The 15,082-nt window shown below is 43.1% G+C and overlaps 2 protein-coding genes across 5 annotated transcripts in view; one reads left to right on the top strand and one right to left on the bottom strand.

The window, feature by feature from the left end:
- Nucleotides 1–6,396, top strand: part of dnah6 (dynein, axonemal, heavy chain 6) — a 41,697-nt gene extending 35,301 nt beyond the window's left edge. For all 4 annotated transcript variants that reach the window (XM_017461769.3, XM_017461767.3, XM_017461768.3 and 1 more), the window contains 9 exons: nt 141–260; nt 467–588; nt 691–820; nt 2,422–2,549; nt 3,030–3,215; nt 4,452–4,524; nt 4,611–4,762; nt 4,984–5,206; nt 5,647–6,396. In XM_017461769.3, the coding sequence (XP_017317258.1) occupies nt 141–260; nt 467–588; nt 691–820; nt 2,422–2,549; nt 3,030–3,215; nt 4,452–4,524; nt 4,611–4,762; nt 4,984–5,206; nt 5,647–5,750 (1,238 nt within the window). In that variant the 3' untranslated portion in view covers nt 5,751–6,396. The remainder of the gene's footprint in view (nt 1–140; nt 261–466; nt 589–690; nt 821–2,421; nt 2,550–3,029; nt 3,216–4,451; nt 4,525–4,610; nt 4,763–4,983; nt 5,207–5,646) is intronic.
- A 1,048-nt stretch (nt 6,397–7,444) lies between these two features.
- chrna8 (cholinergic receptor, nicotinic, alpha 8) overlaps nt 7,445–15,082 on the bottom strand; it is a 38,525-nt gene continuing 30,887 nt past the window's right edge. Inside the window, exons 5-10 of the mRNA XM_017461776.3 lie at nt 14,705–14,784; nt 13,727–13,894; nt 9,646–9,840; nt 8,985–9,071; nt 8,453–8,562; nt 7,445–8,034 (exon numbers count right to left, since the gene is read on the bottom strand). Coding sequence (XP_017317265.1) covers nt 7,540–8,034; nt 8,453–8,562; nt 8,985–9,071; nt 9,646–9,840; nt 13,727–13,894; nt 14,705–14,784 — 1,135 coding nt within the window. The 3' untranslated portion in view covers nt 7,445–7,539. The remainder of the gene's footprint in view (nt 8,035–8,452; nt 8,563–8,984; nt 9,072–9,645; nt 9,841–13,726; nt 13,895–14,704; nt 14,785–15,082) is intronic.

The following is a 15,082-nucleotide window of genomic DNA, read 5'->3' as shown; positions in this document are numbered from 1 at the left end:
GTAATTACAGGTTTAGGTTTCCAGCTTAACTTTTCCCTCGGTGACATTAATGTCTCATTAATCACTGGAAAGGTGACTGTCATTGATTCTGATGCAGCAGCATGGTGTGTGTGTGTGTGTGTGTGTTTGTGTTTGTGTAGGAGAGATTACATATGGAGGGAGAGTAACAGATGCTTGGGATCAGCGTTGTTTGCGCACCATTCTCAAACAGTTCTTCTTGCCAGAGACTCTGAAGGAGGCATACAAGTACTCAGCATCAGGTACACACACACACACATATATATATATATATATATATATATATTTATTGTGAATCAGCAGGATCCTTTTACAAAATAGAACATATTCCCTGATTAAATTTGCACTCCACTCTGGCTATTACTTAATACATCATTTAATACACGAGTACATCAAAATAAAGACAGACGTAATAAAAACGAGACACGTTCTCGTCTGGTGCACGTAGGGATCTACTTCGCTCCCGAGTCCGACAAACTGAGCGAATACAACAGCTACATTGAGAATCTGCCGATCATCGACGATCCCGAGATCTTTGGCATGCACGACAACGCTAACTTGGCTTTCCAGGTAAAAGCCGCTGTAACACGTTCACTAACACACACTGCGAGGCACTAACACCATCACCTGCCCAGATTAACGCCTGCTGATGGGTGTGGTGTGTTCACACAGAGGCAGGAGACGCTGACTCTGATTAACACCATCCTGGAGGTGCAGCCGCGCTCCTCAGCAGCTGCAGGAGGGAAGAGTAACGACGAGGTGGTGCTGGAACTCGCAGACTCTATCCTGAACAAGATTCCGGGTGAGTGTCGGGTACACCATCCACCATAATCCACAACATAATCTACACCATCCACCATAATCTACACCATCCACCATAATCTACACCATAATCTACACCATCCACCATAATCTACAACATAATCTACACCATCCACCATAATCTACACCATAATCTACACCATCCACCATAATCTACACCATCCACCATAATCCACACCATCCACCATAATCCACAACATAATCTACAACATAATCTACACCATCCACCATAAACTAGACCATCCACCATAATCTACACCATAATCTACACCATCCACCATAATCTACACCATAATCTACAACATCCACCATAATCTACACCATCCACCATAATCTACACCATAATCTACAACATCCACCATAATCCACACCATAATCTACACCATCCACCATAATCTACACCATCCACCATAATCTACACCATAATCTACACCATAATCTACACCATCCACCATAATCTACACCATAATCTACAACATAATCTACACCATCCACCATAATCTACAACATAATCTACACCATCCACCATAATCTACACCATCCACCATAATCTACACCATCCACCATAATCTACACCATAATCTACACCATAATCTACACCATCCACCATAATCTACAACATAATCTACACCATAATCTACACCATCCACCATAATCTACACCATCCACCATAATCCACACCATCCACCATAATCCACAACATAATCTACAACATAATCTACACCATCCACCATAAACTAGACCATCCACCATAATCTACACCATAATCTACACCATCCACCATAATCCACACCATAATCTACAACATCCACCATAATCTACACCATCCACCATAATCTACACCATAATCTACAACATCCACCATAATCCACACCATAATCTACAACATCCACCATAATCCACACCATCCACCATAATCCACAACATAATCTACAACATAATCTACACCATCCACCATAATCTAGACCATCCACCATAATCTACACCATAATCTACAACATCCACCATAATCTACACCATAATCTACAACATCCACCATAATCTACACCATCCACCATAATCTACACCATAATCTACACCATAATCTACACCATCCACCATAATCTACACCATAATCTACAACATAATCTACACCATCCACCATAATATAGACCATCCACCATAATCTACACCATAATCTACACCATCCACCATAATCTACAACATAATCTACACCATCCACCATAATCTACACCATCCACCATAATCTACACCATAATCTACACCATCCACCATAATCTACACCATAATCTACACCATCCACCATAATCTACACCATAATCTGCACCATAATCTACACCATCCACCATAAACTACACCATAATCTGCACCATAATCTACACCATCCACCATAATCTACACCATAATCTACACCATAATCTGCACCATCCAAGATAATCTACACCATCCACCATAAACTACAACATAATCTACACCATCCTCTTAATCTACCACTTCCTCTTTTAATTATTTAAATACAATTATAGTGCTGTACAAAATTAATCACAGCCAATAATGTAAAAACATGGTGTGTGTGTTTAGACAAGCTCGATATGGACGGCGCGGCAGAAACCCTGTTTTCTCGAGACTCTAACGGCAGAGTGAACTCTCTGACCACTGTGCTGGGACAGGAAGTGGACCGTTTCAACTTCCTGCTGCATGTGATACGGGTGAGCTTCATTGAAAGGGTGTGAATTTAAGTGTTTTCAGGAAAATATAAGTGTCAGCAGAGCAATTGCTTCTCGCTTATCCCTGGTCAGATCATACCATTTTGGTCTGGGTCAATAGCTCACGAAAAGATGGCTTTTAGTTCTGTGCAAATTTTTTTTCATCTTTTATTATATACAAGCTAGTGTTTAAAAAATGTTCTCTATAAAAAAAAACACATTTATAATCCATTAAAGAGAATGTGAGGCAGTAAAGATTACATTTCTAAATGAACTCTGCGCTGTCTGAACATGACCCAGATCTGCATTTCTCTCTCGGTGCTTTTCAGCTCGAACACACCTGATTCACACCCAGAGCGTATGAAAGATCCTGAAATCTCAGAACATGAATCCCTTAAGACCGAGAGAGGGAATCACTGACCTACATAAGGATTCCGTTATTAATTTAATTGTGTAAATTTTGGTGTGTGTGTGTGTATCTAGACCTCCCTGTGCACCCTGCAGAAGGCCATAGCCGGCTTGGTGGTGATGTCTGAGGAGATGGAGCGGATCTACAACAGCTTCCTGAACAACCAGGTGCCGGAGCACTGGGCCAACGCCGCGTACCCGTCTCTAAAGCCTCTGGGCAGCTGGGTCCGAGACCTGGCACTGCGTACCGCCTTCATAGACGTAAGACGAACTTTACATTCTACTCCCTTTAAGTTATTTTAATACGAATCAAGAAAGTAAAGAATCCGAGTGCGTGAGTAAGATAAGACCGTAGTTAAGATCTTTCACAAAAGACGAGACGCTCTTTCTCTCGCCACCACACACACTCCTGATGTAATCCGAGTGACTCATGTTAGAAGAATGCAGTGAGTAGTCATTTTAGAGTAAGGGAACTGCAGTTTTTTAAAAAGAAAAGTTTTAGATACAATGTGATGCTCAAGGACGAACGGGTCCTGCGCTCCGAGGGTCCCGTACCCTGCGGCCGTCTGCTCTAGTTAACAAGTCTGATTTCTTTCCTGTCCTACATGGGAGCTGAAGCAGAAGCGATTGTCGCCCGATAGAGGAAACCTCGGGCTTATTTTTAACGTCCGTCTGTCCCGATGGAGGTCGTTTCAAGCTCGTTGTAGGATTCTGTAGGGTACGGAGCGTGGAAAGCAATCTGGATTGTTTACGCCGTGATTCAAGAAATTAACTACCGTACAAACAAAAACGCTTCTCGGATTACGCTCTTGTCTTGGGTTCTCGATTACGTGAGTGACGATCTTTTCTGTTGGCCAATTACTGTACTGAAAATCACAAGTGTAATGACGCGTCAGTGGGGGACTCGCATACTAAAGAAAATAAAGCAAGTGTTTGAAGAACGTGTTAACGCACAATGGTGATGCACACATCTAACAAACCACCGCCCCAGCTAATAATCTAGCTCCGTTATTCAGATTTATTAACAACAATTCAATTAATCACTGTGTATTATGCCCAAGTTTGAAATATCTCCCATTTGACATTTCCTAACTCATTTTTATTTTTTATTTTTTTGTACTGATGCTCACTCCGAAGCTGCAACCTGATCGGTTGCTAAATATAAAAGCTTGATGCCACTTGCTGCTTTTCTGAAACTTCTTACCTTGTAAAGCACTCGGTTGTGACAAAACGAACATGTATAACGTGCACAAGTAGATAAGGGAAAAAAATGGCTAGTGTGAAAGCATCCCAGACACATTTGACACGTTAAAAGGTGTCACAGTGTTTGCAGTGGCTTTTGTTGTTAAAAAGGATAAGCCAACCTGAAGATCAGAGAGATGTGTATGGGAGAAACGCTAGCTATTTACTACTACGCACCTGTTCTCTTTTCTTTATGTTGAACGGGTGTGTTACGGGTTACTGGAATACATTTTTTCTATGTTGTTTTCTACGCAGAGCTGGATAACCAGAGGTCAGCCCAAGTCTTTCTGGATCTCAGGGTTCTTCTTCCCTCAGGGCTTTCTGACAGGTCTGTGTTCTAAAAGTTAAACAGGTGTGTGTGTGTTCCGTCTCAGTGTCAAAACGATTAACTACACGCACTTCACTATCCAACAGGCATTCTGCAGAACCACGCACGTAAGTACAACCTGCCCATCGACGAGCTCAACTTCCGCTTCAACGTGTGGGCGGTGTACCGAGACCAAGCCGTCGTCACCGAAGCCCTGAAGAACCTCGGACCAGGCGCTGAACTCGACCAAGACCAGAAGGTCAGCAGGCTTCAACCCTGACGCCTTTAATGTACTAATGTTTACAAACCGATTTATGATATTTTGTTAATTTACTTTGGATAGGGTGCTGAACTGTAAGTCAATCAGTAATCACAAAACATACTATTATTTTTAGTGTCTATCTGTAATAAAAGAACGATTTTATCCTCCGAGACGTATTTTTCGTTAACGTCGACTAGACCCCAGCGTTTTGTGTGTAGCTCCCCAGCATAGAGGACGGAGTGTTGGTGCACGGGATGTTCATGGACTCGAGTCGCTGGGACGATTTGAACATGGTGATTGAGGACGCGTTGCCCGGGGTGATGAACCCCATGCTGCCCGTGCTGCACTTTGAGCCTCAGCAGAACTACGTACCGGATCAATCACTGTACCACGCGCCGCTGTATAAAACCGCCGCCAGAGCCGGAACTCTGTCCACTACTGGTAACATCACCGTACACCACATTATACACATCCACTCATTTATTTATTTACTTTTCGCTGTCAGTTGCAGTATATGATCTAGAATTCAAGAACGTCTAAGCTGACACATTACCTTTTTTAATCTCACGGGCCAATAAACTAAAAAGTCTGCACAATATAGTCACAAGATACTGAATACTTGCTCTCAATCAGCTAACGCGAGAGCTCGAATGGATAAACTGCACCCATGTTATTATAGTTTACTACATGATTAATATTTTATAATGGAATTATTAAGAAATTCAATAGGAACCACGTCTGGGAACTTCATTATCGAAGCACAACATCCATATTATACAATAAACACTGTAGTAGACGCATGTATAGTTGATATATTACCTATACAGAATGAAACGCTGCTTTAAGTGAACACTCTGGGTTTTTTTTTTTCTCCCTTACAGGACACTCCACTAACTTCGTGGTGACGGTGATGTTGCCGTCCAACAGGCCAAGTGATTACTGGATCTCCAGAGCCTCAGCGCTGCTGTGCCAACTCAACGAGTAAGCGAAACCTGCCCACTTTCCTTCCCTCTTATTTACTCTTCACTCAGTGCCTACGACAACAAAACACAAATACAGCTTCAATATCAGTTCATATGAATTCATCATAGTTATAAGCAGAAGTGAACATTCATGCTCTCAATAAAACAGGCCATGCCAGCTCACACAACTCTTCGACATCTTTTATTGAGGTTTTGTTCGAAATCTGTTTTGTAATAAAATGGCTGTTAGTTCATGACGTTGGCACAAAACCTGTACATGTTAGAAAGAGGACCGCACAAATCGAGCATGAAAAGAAACAAGGACAAATCAAACTGAGGAACACCACAACTACAACCACAGTGTATATATATATAAAAAACCATAATATATTATATTATTATATTTAAGTACACATTTCTCTTTTAAAAAAATATCCGATTGATCAGTTACACCAGAATCTATTCACGTTTCTGAAGTAAAGGCTACGGCTACTCACATCGCAGTGCTTCGGTAAACCCGGTACGATTAACACTGCTTATCCACGGTGTTGAGACATGCACACAGAGTCGCAGAAAGTAAACAGAGGCAACGAACGTGATGCGAAATGAATCTGGAGCCGCTAAACAAACAAACAAAAGGAGTACACCGGTCAGCCGAGGCGTTCATGGCCGGGGACTCGCGATTTCCCTCTTCTCATTTATTCAGTAATTAAAAGCCGAAGCAGTCGACTCTGGTGTGTTCGAACTGTCTGAGGTGATTTTAAAACGGATCATCAAAACATTTACATATTCATGAGCGCTCCTGGGATCACACGCAGAGTCTTCCCACATCTGTCAAAATGATTCGTGACACGTTTGCAGAAGCAAAACAGCAACGACAATAAAAAGAAGTATTATGCAGGTGGCGGTGTGATATGGCAGGTATTTAGCAAAAGCACAGTGTTTGGTGAGGGGGAAAAAAAAGAAAGTGTTAAAGTGACAGGGATTAAAATTCCTACTGCTATACGAGTGCTGCAGAGAGCCTGAAGTGAACGGCCACGATAAACTACAGTCTAACAGGGACTCGGACAGGGCGGACTGGCTTTGAAAACAACACGATTTTTAAAAATGCACTCGGATTAATTATTTTTTCTTTTCCCAATCAATAATTATACAGATTTGTATTTCAAAAACGACAAAATACTTTAAGTACACACAAATTGGCTCACTGATTCACTCACACTGATTCAAATAGACTCACACTGATTCTCACACACACACACACTAATTCAGACAGACTCACTGATTCACACTGACTCATACTCTGATCAGTTCCAACTGATTCGTGCTCTCTTTCTCTCGCGCACACACACCAATTTAAATAGTCTCGCACTGATTCACTTGCTCACTGAGTCACATTCACTCACACAGATTTGCAGTAGCTCTCACATCCTGTGACAGAGATCTGGTTACTGTTCGGTAGATGTAACCGCTCGATTTGATTCATTATACGTCATTATAACATTTTGTTATAAGCTCATGTTAACGTTTCAGCCGAAAATATACAAAACCTTCAGCATTTTGTCAACAAGCTGATGTGAATCTCAGTGGCTTGTATTGCACTTCTAGAAACAGTAACGGTTCATTTTTCCCAAAAATAATGGAACAAGTCGATCAACACTGTACTCGCACTCACTCGGATGGAATTTCTGACCTACACTCTGTGATAGTCTCAGACAGACACACACACACACACACACACACACACACACACACACACAGGGGCAGTGGTTAGTTTTTCTCATTGCAGTGTAAAAGATAAACGCAGGGCGATTATGTGAAGTCCTTGGAGACGGCCTCGATGAAGTTGGGCGCGGACATGAGGATGGCGAAGGTGCACACGATGGAGAAGAGCGAGAAGGCGACGAGGCAAAGGCGATCCACCACGGCCGCCGCAAACTTCCACTCGCCTCGCACCGCCTCGGCCTCGTCCTGGGCCCGGAAACGCTGCGCCATGTACGACACCTCGACCAGGAGCCTCTGCAGCTCTCGCTGCTCGCCCGATAGCGCCGGGGCTGCCTCGCGATGCCCGCCGCCGCAGGAAACTCCGCACGACACGCCCGAGTCGCTGCTATTGGGGCAGCAGGTGCTGTCTGGCGAGTGGAAGCCGAAGTAGAGGTTTGTGTGGCCGTTGGTGCCCATCTGGCCGGGGACGCTTCCCATCTGCAGGCTGCTGGTGCTGGAGTAGCTGTAGGGCGACTTGCGCTCATCGCCTGGCTTCTTCATACGCAGGAACCAAGCGCACCAGTGGAGCAGGATCACCCGCACCTGAGCACGGTAAGAGAGGAAGAACACTGTGAGCTAAATCAGAAACACTGGACACTTTCTCTTTTTCATTGCAGCTTGTTTGTTCCACTGTTAGATGATATTTTTTTTCCCTTCATTATCCGTCCTGAGAAATAATATTCTAAGTATTGTATATTGTGGTAGTTAGAAGAGCACTTAGGAATCATTCGGTAGATTTTAAACTCCAAACGAGCTTAAAGAGAAAATAAAGCAAACGCTGCTTACTAAATAAGTACCGTAATCACAGTAGTGTGTGTGTGTGTGTGTGTGGGGTGGGGATAAATAAATAGATGGAAAAAATCACGGTATGATAACGGTGCAGTCCATTAGTACAGGTTTTGCTGTATCATGGTACCTGCTTGAAACGTTTTCATTTCATTTTCAGAGATGATGCCCTCACCCATTTTGGCATTTTGCCTCCGTGTGGATCGTGATGATGAAACTGCAGCACGAGGACGGTGACGACGACGGACAAGCCCACGATCATCATCGTACTCGCAAAGTACTGAGCTGCACACACGGTTGATCGTTTAAAAACAAAAACAAACAAAAAACAAAACAAGTTTAGCTAATTACTTGTTTTGTTTGCAACAAATAAAAAACCACTATATATTACACGTGTATTAATATGAAAGTGAAAAATATAAAATGTTAGTGATGCAATCACAAATATTTATTTAAAATTTTTTTTTACATTTTTTAAATGGTGCCTCCTGAATTATCTTAACAGTGAAATTTGAAACTCGTTAGTTTCTGTACTTTATTATACTTCAATTTAAGCGATATAATTAAAAAGGTAAATATCATAGCTAGGACATTTCTACACCTCTTCTGTCCTAGTTCAGCGCTTCTTCTTCATTAAGGATTCGTTTAGGGAAACGACCGGCATTGTGAGGTTTCATAAATAATGAATGATGGGTGATAAAGCATGCCTATGAGGGGGACGGAGTCGGAGGTGGCGGGCATGATCTCCGCCACCAGCAGCATGAAGACGGTGAGTGACAGCAGAACGGTGATTCCTGAAGAGGGAAAAGAAAGAGAAAAAATTCAGTTCCGAGTTTTAAGGCTGCATAAAGATGATCAAACCCGCTTCGTCAATCGGTGAAGTCACTGTTTCCCCCCTCACGCGCCTCGGAATCGCACTAATAGGCGTGAAAGCACTCTTAGACACATTTAGAGGCACGGGCCAGTTCTGTAAACGTTCTGTGGCTCTTCATCGTTTTACACGCTGTATTGATACGCTGCTGTCAAAGTAATAGAAAAGTCATACAAAACCAAAATTCTTACTTTGTTCGATACGAACACTGCCTCCGTAATGCACACTGCTGTACGTTATATTATATACGACCTTTCGAAATGCCCAAACACTCCAGAAAAGGATTTTTCTTCAGAGCCGCCGAGAATAAAAAGGTGAAAGCCATAAAAACAAGAAATAAAGAGACTGAGCACAATTGTAAAAATCAATCTGCTTTCACGTGGAGCTTCGCCTCCGATATCGATTCGTACACGGTGGATCGGCTTCGCTGCTGTTTATGTTCAAGTCACGTGGCCGGGGTGCGCGTGTGTGTGTGTGTGTGTGTGTGTGTGTGTTACCCAGTGAGATCTTCTCTCCAGAGTCGGCAGGCAGCAGGAAGACGAGCAGCGCGAGGCCTGAAATGAGGACGCAGGGAATGAGCAGGTTGAGTCCGTAGTACAGCGTCCGCCTCCTGATGGTCACCGTGTAGGTCACGTCCGGGTACGGCTCCTTACAACACTCATAATACAGCTCATTCCTCTTCCCCGGGACCCCTACACACACACACACACGCACACGCTATCTTTTATAGCTGTTGTAGAACACTTCATTACATTTAGCCAAAATCGAAAGAAGTGGCTGGATGATTTATAGCCCCCCCCACACACACACACACACACACACACAGAGAGCTGAGGTTTAACTGCAACCAGGACAAAATCACTGTGAAAATAATATAATAAATGAACAATAATCAATTCAGCTGTATATAATAACCTCAGTGTCCTCATAACTCCTTCCTGTTCTAATCTCTTTCCGATAATTATTTTAACTCCACAGTCTGGGACATTGGAGACAAAAAAAACAACAACATCCTTTTAAATTTTTTTTAAAAAACTTCTTTAATGAACCTTCCTAAAGGGAAGAAGAGATAAGAAAGTCAGCGAACACAGTGTACCGCTGCTTTGATTTTAACGCTGTAATTTAACGTCAGCTGGAGGGCGTTTCATATAAAAATCAAACGTCACCCCCAACGTCTTTCAGACGTGAATCTGCTGACTGCGGCGAGTTGCGGTGCAGTAAAAGTCATTTCTTTTGAGAGATTCGGTTAGTGTGAGTGGGGCGTGACTCAGTTGTGCAGTTACTATCACCGGTCCCCGCGTCACTGAGCGGCGTCTGAACTGAAAAGAAACCTTGGCAGCCATCACGCCTGGCACTCCTTCAGTGTTGTACACATCACATTTCATTATTCACTACTTAGTGTTCTTATTACACAGAAACTCTGGCGGCTGGGGCGTACGTTCTATCGTGGCGCAGTTTGATTATTAACGGCATCGTTTTAACGTAGCAGAAACCATGACGATTCTACCGTTTCAGGAAACTTCCCGACCGTTACAAAGCACCGACACTGGAGACTCCTTCCATAAACGCCTGCTCGCTTGAACACATCGACGATATACTGGCTGCTGATGGTGAAATACGTTCTCTATGGAACACCGAGTGTCGTTTTGGTGCAACCGAAATTCTACAACATAGAGTATAGCTTCAATTTACACCCTGTTTCACGTCTGGATTCACACTCGGCTCGTGCTTCTGACCGCTGAGGTTCCCATGAGACACGACACACACGGTGAATTTTCTTCTCGGTGCAGGTTTGAACGGTGCTTTTGAACTGATTACACCACACGTTTCAGACTAATTCTTGTACTTGAGCCGAGTGCGTGTTTGTGAAAGAAAGAAAAGGAACGCTTGACTCTGCGTATACAGCCACGTTGGCGCTCTCTAATTAGACCCTTATGTAAAATTCATCAGTTTCCGTGTTGCTTCCCTTCCGAAAGACAAAATTAAAAATGCAAAGCCAATTTCGGTAGTGCGTTTATTCTACTGAACTAATTTAGGAACATTCCCTCCTGCCTTTGTGCTCGATTATACATTCAGACCTGCTGCGTGACCTGGATACCAGCGGGATTTTAATTTCGGAATATCTGCCATAGTTTTGGGGGGGGTGTCAGAAATAACAGATCAGATCCAACAACCCGCAAGAGAATGCCACCGCAACTCGGAATTCCTACTGGTAAAAACTCAGGACGGCGATGTCAAATCAACATGGCGGCTCACAGCATCGAAAACGAACGAAAGACTTCCTGGATTTCCCGTCTCTGAAGCCAGGCGATCGCAGCATAACTAGCCCATCATTCCAATTCACAACATCTCCCCCTTGTGGCCAAACCTGGTGTAACATGCTAACACATGCAACCAGTGTTACTTTCCTCTTCACTGTTTCACGCTCTTAGGTTTTTTATTATTTGACTACGTTGACTTTATTGTTGTATCGAGTTTATTATTTGGGATTGAATGTAAATATTTTTTAATTTACCATAAGCGTCCATGGGGAATCATTTAACTGCCCTTAAGTGGTCCAATGAGAATAACGGTGTTACAGATAGATTTATAAGAGAGAAGAGTAACAGAAGAGTAATAACGATAGAAGAGTAATAAACCATGTACGCATCTTTTCAAGTGGGGAGTTTGAAACACTTGCGCTGTCAACTGTCAATCATTCAGATTCACAAGTCTATCTTTTACAGAGCTCCTGAGGTTGGCAGCTCTGAAACACACACACACACACACACACACACACACATACATATATATATAGTGGTATTTTCCAATTTCTGGCGCTGTGAGAAATCTGACAGAGGCTTCAGTGTGTGTTTGTCCACACGAGTGCCAAGTCAGGAGCAGTTAGCATTACAATCCCATCTGTTAGACAGACTGGAGGGGAGAGGGAGGGAGGTTAATTGGGGAGGTTAACGAGAGTGCAGGGCAGCTGTAAGAATGCCCTGTAGAATCGACCATCAGAGCACTAAAATCTGTGGTCATAGTAGGACGTCCTTCCTCTCCTCTCTTTCAGAGAGAAGGTTATAAAACTATATTTTAAAAATAAAAGCGCACCTGCGTTGAGGCCATTTCTGCATCGTCAGCATCGTTATATTTGAGTGCTGTAGTACACGGTGTTGACCTAGAGCCACTACAAACCTTCATCTTACTCTTCAGACCTTTAGCCCAGAAGCACAAGTTGTAGTCGAAGACCGTCTTAGTTTCACGGGCTGACGGTTTTTTCCTCCACAGTAATTCTTCTTCCAAATCTTCGCTCACATCTTGGTGTCTCTTTTTGAAAAATCGCTTTTCACTGCCGGTAGCGGTCTCGCTGAACGCTTTCTTTTTGACTTCTTTTCATCTCCGTCTCCAGCGTCTCGGTTGGAAAACTCCGTTAAATGAGCAGAGTTTTGTTTTGTTGATAAACTGAAAAATTGAGGCATGTTTCTTTGTTCTCCTCCTCCCGCAGTAACCCAAGGAGATGCAAACTTTTGCACTCGACTCTAAATGATTTCCCCCCAGAGCTCATATCCGATGCTTGATTAGCACGACATGGCACATTTTTCCCCCCTCGCTTTCCTTCCTTTGGGTTTTCCTGCTTGTTCTGATGTGGAGGTTTTGAAAGCAGCACTCAATAGAGTTTAAGGGGGGGGGGGGTTAAAGAAAAGAACATGAACTGAACTGTGAGATGAACAGAGCTTCCTTTAATGGAAGGAGAGAAACGGGAGTCTGACATGGGTTAAGTGTCTGTCTATAGATAGAGTATAACTCAGGGTTAGGGAGAGGGTGAGAAGTGGACATTATTTACTCCTCTTTCAGGGAAGGATCAATGGAGGAAGACGATCAATACTCTTCTTTTAGAAAAAACAAACAGATTACATAGACTATAAGAGTCATACAGTGAGACGAATCCAGCACAAGCAGGAAGATCTGACAGTCCCTCTGTGACAGCGTGAGGCACAGAAGATAAGAGAGAGAGAGAGCGAGAGAGAGAGAGCGAGAGAGATGTATTGGGGAGATGAACGATGTGTTCTGGATCTCCACTATCCTCGAAGTCCTTCGAATGTGCCGGTTTTATTGCGCAGCATCTCAACCACCAAATGGTAACAGTGTCCTCATGTGATATCAGACGTGAGATACAATCTACCCATCAATCTATCATTAATAATCTTCTAAAGAAAAGAGGGGCTGAGAAAAGAGAATAACATTCATAGAGAGAGGAAAAGACAGTGGAGAGAGGTAAAAGAAAAAAAAAGAGAGAGGGAAATAGAGGGAGGAGTGACGTGGAGAAAAAAAAGGAGAGCGCGCAATAATAAGCAAGGAGGAAAAGAGGGACAGAGAGAATAAGCAAGGAGGAAGAGAGTGTGAGAAGCAAGGAGGAAAAAAGAGAATAAAATGGAAGACCGAGTGAGACAGAAATTAGTAAGGAGGAACAGAGAGACAGTAAGATGGAAGAAAGAGGAAGAAAGACAATAAAGCGTGATAAGAGAAAGGGAGAGAGAATGAAAAAGGGACGTGTGCAGAGAGAGCGTAAGTGTGTGTGTGTGTTTTCTGTCTCACCCACGAGGTCCCACTCTCCGTTGGGGATGTACGTGGAAATGTCCACCTCCCGCATCTGCAGGTCCAGCAGCCAGCCGTTGTGGGTCCAGGAGCCGAACTTCAGGTCGCATTTCTGCACGTCGAACGGGAACCAACGCACGTCAATGTAACACGTACTCTTCAGAATACCTGTCTCACACACACACCAAAAATAGCGACTTTTCAAATAGATGCTTGAGCCATGAACATTACTGATAGTACTCGAGTTTATTCCCGATTGGAGGTCATGAGCTCGATCACAAGAGTGTTGGCACTCCAACGTGATTCCGAGTGAAAATCTACACCAGTTGTCGTCGTCTTCTTCCTCTTATTATTATTATTATTATTATTATTATTATTATTATTATTATTATTATCATCATCATCATCATTACCACCACCACTTTACAGCAAAAGTTAAATAATTTGTAAATAACGGCAAACTGCCATTTTAACACTCAAAGAACACGAAAGCTGATCGCACGCGTGCGTCACGGAGCCGCAATTTCAACCACGGCATCAATTCCAAATGACACGTGAGTTGAGATCAAACGATTCCTCAAATGATTCGTCAGAACGATCGAACTCCAGTTCCTACCTGATAATGAGTTCCTCTGGGAAAAAAAAACACAAACAAACTTATATTATATTTATCATATCTTCTCTCATCTCATCTCATCTCACGCCCACATGGGATAACAGTAGCGCGCGGAGACGAACTACAAGGCTCTTTGCGGTCAGTGTCCATTTTGTTTTAAAATAATAGGCGTGGCTGTGATGTGATGTGATGTGATGTGATGTATGGATGGCAAAAGTGCCAAGTATCTTGTAAACGCATTTTCAGCTATGCAGCACTTTATAATTACACAAAAAACTAGTGAATCTATCTGAAACACACAGTATATCGCCAACTAACGGACTCAAAGAGCAAGAAAGCAGTAGAGAGTCGGCGAGTTGTACCTGGTGGTATATACTGACAGGCTCCTGAGGAGTTCACCAGCACGTTGGTGTGAAAGGTGGCGTCGAACCTCTCGTCAGCGCTGAGAAGAAAAACAGATCAGTGTTTTGGTAGAAGTCATGATTTCCCATCATCGCCGTGTTCTACTACAAGCGTCACTGCGATACCCAGCGTGCGTTACGCTAACTCCATGCAACTGTCAGCAGATACTTCTTTTCTTTATTGTAACAGGCAGCGTTTCATTGCTGAAGACTCTACAGCGATGTTTATAAACCGACAAACAGACCTGACGAGTCGCGTCTCCTGTCCTGAACCTCATTTGCATCTTTTAATCTTTTGTGTTTACTCTGATGAGTCACGTCTTTCTCCTCCTTAATCAC

This window comes from Ictalurus punctatus, chromosome 29, assembly GCF_001660625.3.
Source record: "Ictalurus punctatus breed USDA103 chromosome 29, Coco_2.0, whole genome shotgun sequence".
NCBI lineage: Eukaryota > Metazoa > Chordata > Actinopteri > Siluriformes > Ictaluridae > Ictalurus > Ictalurus punctatus.
This window is presented reverse-complemented; position numbering and strand designations above follow the sequence as displayed.